Raw genomic sequence first — 9,745 nt, forward strand, 5'->3', positions numbered from 1 at the left:
TCGTGTAACTAACTGCAGATAAATTTAATCAAATACAAGATAAACATTCATTTTAAATATAGAAAATCAAAAATATAATTAAGATAATCATTGAGTTCTAACAGAATGTTTAATTATTATCTTTATATGAAAAAATAAACCATTAAACCAAAAATAAATTACTTTTTTATTGAATTTAAATTAAATTTTAATAAAAAATTGGATTAAAAAAGTTACACCAAAAAAATAAGAACTATTAAATAGTTAATTTGATACTAATATCAATTTATTTTGTTCAATTTTTATGTTATTTTCAAATTTATATTTCATTAAAAAATAAAACATTACTGCTTTATCAAAACCACATAAAATCATATTATATCGATAGAGACTATAATAAAACCAAATATTAAAATCGAGATTTATCTCGCTGCATTGCGCGAGTACCCTTCTAGTATATATATATAGGGGCTTAATCAAATGAGAACTGAGTTGTTTGTGGTAACTGTGAGAACCAATATGAGCCAATCATTTAAATAATTAATGTTATATCCTAAAATAACAAAAAGGGTAAATTGGTAATGTTATAATTATAAAACCCTAGATGCTTTAGGTATTCTTCTCCTTCGTCTACTTCTTCTCCGGCCACCCCCACCACCCTCTCCTCCGTCCAAACCCTCTTCGAAATCAAAAACCTCCGCAGCCTCCTCGCCGCTAACGATCTCCCCACCAACACCCCACAAAACCAGAACTTCCTTGCTTCCTCTATCCTCGAAATCCCCTTCCCTTGCTCCTGCCGTAACGGCACCGGAATCTCCAACTGCCGCCCCAACTACGTCGTCATTCCTAACGACACCCTATTCCATATTCGGAGATAGAAGTGTCGGAGAGAGGAGTTTTTTAAAAATACCTAAAATGCCTTTTAATTATAATTTTAACTCAAATTACCATAATTACTAATTTCCTTATTTATCCGTTGATTTGTGGTTAAGATGAGTTCTCACAATTACCACAAACAACTCAGTTCTCCCTTGAATAGGCCCCTCTATATATATATATATATGTTTTCTTTATTGAAATGTGATAACCCGTTTTTTATTGGTGAAAAGTGGGATTTATGAGCTTATTTAAGTAGCGGTAGGTTTGTGATAACCTATCCATATGGATTGAAACTAAGAACTTTGAGTATTTTTTATAAGATCCAAACTCAATTTGAAGGTTATCGGGTTAACCTATTACAAACGGTATCATAGCTTTGTATCATTATACCTAATCCCATAAATTAAACACAACGAGTCCCTCAAGGGAAAATAGAACATGTTTTTTAAGATAATGTGTAGTTTATTGAATTAATTTGGTGGGCTGGGCTTCAAATAGATTAAAACTAGGTATAAAGTCGATGAAATTCATAAGTGAACCTCGAATGTGAAAATGTCATTCTGACAAAAGAAAATAAGAAAATCAATACCAAGTCTATGCCCGATACAACATCATATGCTACAATGGCCGAGACAAATGATCGCGATCCCACGAGGGTGACCTAACTCCTAAAACCCATTTTGCAATGCAAATTGCTTTATTGCAGGCTACAAATTACTTGTATGGAACGAGAATTATAATCGTTGATAAGCCATACAACGGTCATTGGTGAACCTCTTATTGGGCTTTGTACACCCAAATACCTTTATCATTAAGTTGTCATTACGGATAACTTTCAACTTCTCCATGAAAAGACAATTGCCAAATATAAGCATTAGTTACAAGGTCGAGAAAGCAAAAATATGTGGGACTAAGGTTCGTCATCATGAGAAACATGATCAACTGGAATCAAGTTATTTGCCAATAAAAAAATCATCTAACAAACGTCTTTCCCTCTATAAGGGTCTACTCGTATAATAAAAAATAAAATAAAAAATGAAAGTATGCATCCTAATTCATGGATTTTCATATTAATAATACATAAACGTAACCAAAATGCTTTATCAAAAACTCAATCGGAATATCTATGTTCAACTTCAACCTAACCAAACAAACCTGACACAACCCAACTAAAAACATAATGGGTTGAGTTGGATTACATGTTAATAAAAGTTAAACGAGTTAAAAAATTTCAAACTGAAATAGCTGGATACAAATAATAAAATTGATTCCCCAAATCATCATTTGGATATATTAATTTTTGGTGTCAAGGGTATAATGATTTTTAAAAAACATCTCCAACATATTTTGTAAAATAGAAAAAATAAAGCTTTTATTCTATATTTTGTAAGAGATCTTTTGTATTGTTTTCTAAAATACTTTTTATGTTTTTTTGTAGTTTGTTAAAAATTGTTGATTTCGTCCTTATAGTTTTAAAATTTCAATTTTCATCCGTATTTGCAATTTTTATTTTTGTCCTTAAGGTCAAAACACTACTTTTAAATGTGAAGTACTAAAATTAAATTAATTGTAAACTGTAGGGATGAAAAAACAATAACTTTAAATCATAAGGACGAAAAAGATTATGAATTATAAATCATAAGGATGAAAATTGTAATTTCAAAACCGTAAGAACGAAAATAGAAATTTTAACAAACAATAAGGACTAAAAACGTAATTTACTAGCATCTTTCCCAATTATAAAAAGGAGGGCATATTGGTCATTCAAACGACAATCAAATGATCAATGACGGCGTCAACCTACCTTCTAAACCGCACCCGACCCGATATGACCTTCTCGGTTACCATCGAGTCAACCCATGTTCACTCAACATCCCCCTTTAATTTACATTCCAGGACTCCCTGCGTCTTCTCTCTCTTTCCCTCGTCTTCGAAACACCATAGAACTGTACTACGATCTGTGTTTTCTCTTTGTTGAAGTTTGAGGTTCTTCTTGGATCGATTCACGCACTGATTTTGTAGTAATCAGCCTTTTGAATCAAGTATGTCGATGTCGGATTCGGATACGTCGTCTCAAGGAGGCAGCGATTATAAAAACTTCAGACAAATTACTCGTGATCGTGAGTTTCTTTCCTTATATTTACGATACATGCGTTTGTAAGTGTCTATTTCAAGTTCAGTTGTGGTTGTGATCAGGTTGATTAAGTCGTACAAAAGCTGTAGTCGTATGCTTTTTGTTTGGATTGATGATGTATGGAACTTATGAAATTGTGCTTTTGAGTTTAATATCACTTATTGAGCGATATAAGTTATTGGTAGGGCTGTAATTTTATAAAGTGGAAAGTGCTCAAGCTTTTATTGCCTCCCTCCCACGAGGTTTCTCGTTCGAGGCTTGAAAATTAAGGAAATCCTTTGTAAATCTGATGTGTGAATTGCTTTATATTTGAATTGTTATGTCTAAAAGATGATTGAATTCACTATATCACTAGACATATAAGTACCGTCATCAGATGGTTATACTGGGAAAAAACTAATGTTTATTTGTATGAGTTTTCACAAAACACCTAGCGTATGAAATTATTGGTTCGTTTTTTCCCCTTTTCTCTTCCATTTATTTGATCAGACAGAACCTCTTTTCGATTCTATCATAAGACAGATTCTTGAAAGCCTGATGTTTCCATTATAAGATGCTAGTGGTGCCAACTGACCTCAAGATTGTGGTGTTCAGCTGTCCATGCTTTGAAAGGCTAGTTGCAAAAACATTGTTACCCTTGTTTGCATTTTATTAATACTACATAACAATTCTGGTAATTTTAACTAGGCCAACACAATCGTTACAACCTTGTAACTTTTGCAAACTGACACCAACTGAATGAGCTGAAACTCATCACATGTGTATCTTAGCTATGGTTAAGTACTACAAGTAAATCCCCTGTATTAGATCCTTGTTCAAATTGGTGTCGTTTAATAGAGTTGTCACTTGGTTCATTGGGTGATATAGGATGCTTTACGGCTACAAATAAAGGAGAGTGCTCATGCACTTGTTCATTCCACCACAAATATAACTAAATTTTGCTCAAAAGTCAAAACAAAATAAAGAGTAGATTTTATATAACTTTAACGTGTGAATCACTCTAAATCAAGTTGATATATTCTATTAAATAATAGAATTCATGTTTCTCTAGACGTATGCCATATCACATGTTGAGTGACACTATTGGAAAAAAGGTTATATTTATTGCATAATTTTTCATAGAACACCATTTATTCAACAATCATTTAATCTATCAAAATTGACGATTATGAAAAGGGATGTCAAGAAAGGACATAGGGTTATACTTGAGTTAGTTGAAGCACAATGAAAACTTACGAAAGAGTACCACAATGCCGTTTAGTAAGGTAAAAAGTTCAGGTTCCTCAACTTTTGGTGAAGGAAGCTTATGTTAATGATCCACATATATGAAGCAATAGTTATTTATTTATTTTCTTCTTTTCTAATTTGCTTGATCAGACAACAAGTTTTAGTGAAGTTGAATTGTGCAAGGCTTGATGACCTCTCCATTTTAATATATTAGTGGTAGACCGGTCGTAACTTAGTTGAGCTTTTAGATGCTTAGATGTTCATGATGTGAAAGGGATACTTTGTAGTTTTTGCTACATATATACACATACATATGACATATTTCCTATATATTGCTAACTTTATCCATTTTTTAAATTTGGCTTTCATGAAGACCTATGTTCTCTGTTATTGGAATAACCACAAGAAGAAGCACAAGAATAACTTGAATAAGCATTCTAATCCCAAACTAGCTCTGATAGGCTAAGATTAAGTTTTAGATGGGATTGGTTAAGACAATAGTTTGCCTTTTCAAAATGTTCAACCAAGAGTTGTTAAGAGAGAACATAGGGATTAAAAGAGTCGATCATAAATATTATACACAATTAACCTTTATAAGACTTTTGATACATGTGACATGTTTCAGTCCATTTGGCCATTGTCTATATGCCAATATGGAGGATTGCTACAAAGTCGCTTCTTAGAGCAGAATATCTTAGCTACCACCTACAAACGTTGTGCATAAAATTGCCCTTTGTCCAACCAGAAATCATGACGTTTGTGTTTAGAAGACTTGTGATACATGTGAAGCCTAAAAATATATGATGGGCGTGTATCGTGTAGTCTTGATTTGACGAGAAAAAACGTCAACCATATAAACTCGTGGATGGTTGATCACAGAGACTGTACAGTTCACCACCAAGACAAGTTTTTTTTTTTTTTTTTTTTTTTTTGGGGGGGGGGGGGGGGGGRGGGGGAGGCTGTCAATGACCAGAAATTTTGCATCATGGGGTATGACAAACCTCAAAATATTGTCGTAATTACTAGTTTGAAGCATAAATTCCTCAAAGTTATCTTTGTCATGTATAATATCATTTGAACAAAGGCCATCGTATTTGGTACAAGAAAATAAGTATATCTGAGACGAGAGTGACCGAATCTTCAAATAATCACGGGTCAACAGCATGACTACCCCTTTTACCTGTGCGGAATTTAGGATGTAATAGTGGATACAGTTTTTCTACTAACCTGTTGAAGCAGAGTGTTTTTATGTGTTGTAGCCAACAATTTTCTTATGGAGACCATACTATGTGGTCCAGTGCAAAAAGCGTATCTAATTTCTGTCCAACATGTTATGTGTCTAGATCTGTTCGAAACAATACCAAAAAGTGCTCAATAGGCATGAGTGGAAGTTTCTCACTAGTTCATGTGGTCCTAACAGAACTTAGATGAATCTTCCAGTTTTTGAGTTTAGAATCCAAACTTGCCATCTGAGCAATATGATTGTCTATTTAAGCTCCAATTTCTCTACTCTTCTCTTTCCCCTCATCGGTTGGGGTTTCATGATTTTTGTTTGTAACTCATATCCCTTGGATATTGCTATATATAGAGAAATCAAACTAAAAGACCGACAGTGAAATGAAATAAGGGTGTCATATTTGTAGCTATGAATGTATTGGCAGTCTTTTAGGTTGAGCTGAATTATAAACATGATTCATGTAGCTAACTATAGATACTCCGGGACAAAAACCTATTTTACTGCTGGAGCTCAATATAATTGTTTGAGTGAGAAGGAAAAAAGAAAAGAGAAAATAGGTTTTGAAAAGTGTACAAGGATCAAAGTTGCACCAAGTACAAAGTTTTGTGGTACATATCCAAAAAGCATTTCCAGGATCCATCCACTTATAAACACCTACTCTTTTATATTCATTTCATTCAAGTTGCAAATAGAGAAAACTGTAACTACTTTATGAACATTTTCATCATCTTCATGCCACTTCCTCATCGATGTGAGATTGCAGTCACACAGAACTGGGGTGGCACATAGTGATATCACACCATGTGAAACCTTATGCACTAGAACGAAAAGGAAAATTGTCAAGGTTGCACCTAGGGCTTTAAACAAACCGAACGAACACGAACGAAGGCTTGTTCATGTTCGTTCGTTTAACTTAACCGAACAACGAACGAACACGAACGGTAAACGAACGAAAATCTTTGTGTTCGTGTTCGTTCGTTTAGAAATAAGGTGTGTTCGTGTTCGTTTATGTTCGTTCGTTAACATGCTAAACGAACGTAAACGAACGAACACAAACGAACGGGCTAAACGAACATAAATAAATATTACTTGAATTCAAAGTAAATAAATAAAAGATTGTATATTAAATTTAATATATAAACGAACATAAACGAACGATAAATGAACGAACGTAAACGAACGGTAAATGAACGAACGTTCACGAACATAAATGAACGAACGAGACTCTTGTTCATGTTCGTTCGTTTAACTAAACGAACACAAAAAATTGTTCATGTTCGTTCATTTATTAAATAAACGAACTTCCCGCCGAACGGTTCACGAACGGTTTGCTGAATGTTTGGTTCGTTTACAGCCCTAGTTGCACCGAGTACATTCTTGAGTTGTGCTCTTATTCATTGTTGATATTTTTTACCCAGTTCTTCACTCCTGGTCTGTCTAAGTAATTTTTTTCCCTTTTCTGTTTTGATAAGAGAGCGGTGTAATTGCTAAGGATTTAGTTCATTGTTAGAATCTATAAATCTATTCGTCTCAAACTTATCATTGTTTGATTTTGAATATATTTAACAATTGTATTCACCATCTTTGTTTCATATCAGGGGAAACAAGTTACTGCTAGATGGGTTATATGTAGATCTGTTTTCAAGACTATATCATTTCATTCAGTAATTATTTCCCACGTGCAGGGTTATTGTATGAAATGCTCAGGTCGGCAAAAAGACCAGATTCAAAATCAAATTGGAAGGTATGCATACCTTGTAGTCTCAGTGGCATTGGTTTGAAATTATGCCTTATTCACAGTTATTGGTTAGGTTTATTAACATCCTTCAATCATTACTTGTAAACTTGGAGACAGTTATCACCGCACACTATAGGCTTATAATTAGAGCTGGTCAACTGTGATGAGCTTATGCCTCGGGTCACTATTGCTAAAATAAATAATCAGTGGCAGATCCAAGAATTTTGTTGATGGGTGTCGGAATTTAAGTAACATAATTCTTTTACTTTTAATTCAGATGGATCGCAAAGAAGATCATTCCAATCAACTTCCATATGCATTAAGTGAGTAGAGTTGGGTTGAAAAATATTACGAGAATCCTTGCCACCACCACCCACTCCAAATGTTGGTGTTTTTCTTTTTAAAAATTATTCCATTTTTTCTAGCAGATTAATGAAACAATTAACAATTAGCCATCAAACAATTAACAATAAAACTTTGACAAAAAATTAGCGATTAGACCGATTAACAAATTATAACTCGTAAGCGAGCCCGGGCTTTTTCCGGCTGTTCGATGGCCCCCTTGTGCAATTGTAACAATTAACAAAAAAAGCATTGTAACGCCATCAGCATATGAGCCAGCCTAAGACAAACATTGTAAGATAAAGTGGAAATTTAGCAAATACAGGAGTTTTTATCTGGAAATAGGGGAGTTGCCTTATTTCAATAGATCTATAGCTCAATTTACATGTTGAGTTTCTGAAGTTTTATGTTATCACTTCATTTTGGACTGAGCATCTACATATTGCATATACATCTGTTCTCTGTTGTTAATTCCTTGATCCCATTCCCTGGTTTAGACCTCAGGAACCTATCCAGAAATGGCCTTGGACCTTTTCCTTCATCCCCAGCCTATTCATCTGTTCTGTGAACCATGCTGCTCTAGTCTCCTTTTACAGTGTCGAACTTCTTCAAGACTAACTCTTGCTACTTTTATGGTTTTTTTTGTATGAATCAATCTTTGGTTACCTATTATAGTAGCAGAATTTTTGTGACAGATCTTTCAAACTGTTTTCTGTAAGATCAGAGTGGATCTGGGTCTACCTCAGACCATTTGTGATGACAAAAGTACCCTCAGGATCTTTTTATATCGTGAGAATCTTGTTGCTCGATTTTGTAGTTACTATATTTTAAACTCAGTTATCAGACATGATAGAAGTTCATGTCTGATAAAAGTTCAGTTATCTATGCATGGAAGACAATTCTGTGGATCTTTTGATACATCATCTTAACAACTTTCTTTATCCATGCCATTTACTCATGAAGACAAATTAATGGTTTTGTAGTCACCTTGGTACCACTGATTTATTTTCTTCCTCATTGAATAATTATCTATAAGTAAATCTACTCTTACTTTTCTCCCTCAAAATTTCAGTATCTGACAGTCGTTTGATTAGGTACTGATCATGGATAAAGTGACTGTCAGAATTATGTCATGCTCATGCAAGATGGCAGACATCACAGATGAAGGAGTTTCATGTAAGACGCACAACACCAGCCTCAGAAAGTTTGAATTCCTTGTTCTTGATCTTTTGGATTAATGCGTAATTTATGTTGCTCCTATTATCATGTCAAAGCTGCAAAAGTAAAAATGACAGAGTCATGTGCACCTGTATGGTTGTTTGCGTATACATTTAGTGTATCTCGGCCTCCTCACTAGTAATAGATGATCTCTGATTACTTTGAGACTCAAACAGCATAAGTGTTGCATACTATACAGATTTGGGTGTGAAGTAAGATTGCTGGTAGTTATATTCACCTCTTGTCTAAGAATGTGACTGCACAATAATTCATCAGATTCCAATATTAGATGCCACAAAGAAGCGAAGTATGGAAGCAGGTGGTCTTTTATGCCCTAAAATGGCATTGCAAGTTGCATCAAGGTGTATATTTATGTGAATAGGGCATTGGATTTAGTTATCATGTTTACTTCCTGTTGACCACCTTTTTGTTTGATCCCATTGTAGGAAAAATTATTGTGTTTGTCATTTGGTGAGTTCCAAGTTTCTTTCTGAACCTTGTCTGGCATGCCCTGTCTAAATGGGAAAGCTATGGTATTTTGTGGGTTTATATAGAAAGATTAAGTTCATACACCACTTTCCGTGGCTGATTTACATGGCCCATAATTTTGTTATATTTTTGTTTCATGTCTGATCCAAAAGCAATAATGTAACATCTGCTCCACTCACAGTGTAACATCTACTGTAGGTGAAGTTAACAGTTCTTGTATCATGTGTTTAGGATTTCTGAAATGCTTATGCTTCTTTAGACTTGATGACAACCTTTTATCTCCAACTGGCCTAGGCTAAAAATGGAACTCTCTTTCTAAAACGAATTCCTTAGATACATTTTGATCACTCAAATTTCTGTAGTCTACTTGCCTAATGCTAACATTAGCATACCCCAAGCTTTGATAACATCCTCATTCGCTTCAAGTCTCCCCAACCATACCAAATGAAACGAGCCTAGTTTTTTCCACCTGGAGGTGGGGTGTTTTTTTTTTTTTTTGGTT

The 9,745-nt window shown here is 34.2% G+C and overlaps 1 protein-coding gene across 2 annotated transcripts in view; it reads left to right on the forward strand.

Annotated features, from left to right (window-relative positions):
• The first annotated feature begins 2,691 nt into the window (after positions 1–2,691).
• Positions 2,692–9,745, forward strand: part of LOC112527451 (SNARE-interacting protein KEULE-like) — a 25,235-nt gene continuing 18,181 nt past the window's right edge. Inside the window, exons 1-3 of one of the 2 annotated variants that reach the window (XM_025138118.1) lie at positions 2,692–2,978; positions 7,142–7,200; positions 8,631–8,712. In XM_025138118.1, coding sequence (XP_024993886.1) covers positions 2,903–2,978; positions 7,142–7,200; positions 8,631–8,712 — 217 coding nt within the window. In that variant the 5' untranslated portion in view covers positions 2,692–2,902. Of the gene's footprint in view, positions 2,979–7,141; positions 7,201–8,630; positions 8,713–9,745 lie in introns of those variants that run through there. The other variant, XM_025138119.1, reaches the window with a different exon arrangement.

Source organism: Cynara cardunculus (genome assembly GCF_001531365.2).
Source record: "Cynara cardunculus var. scolymus isolate 2C chromosome LG 15, CcrdV1, whole genome shotgun sequence".
In the NCBI taxonomy this organism is placed as follows: Eukaryota; Viridiplantae; Streptophyta; class Magnoliopsida; order Asterales; family Asteraceae; genus Cynara; species Cynara cardunculus.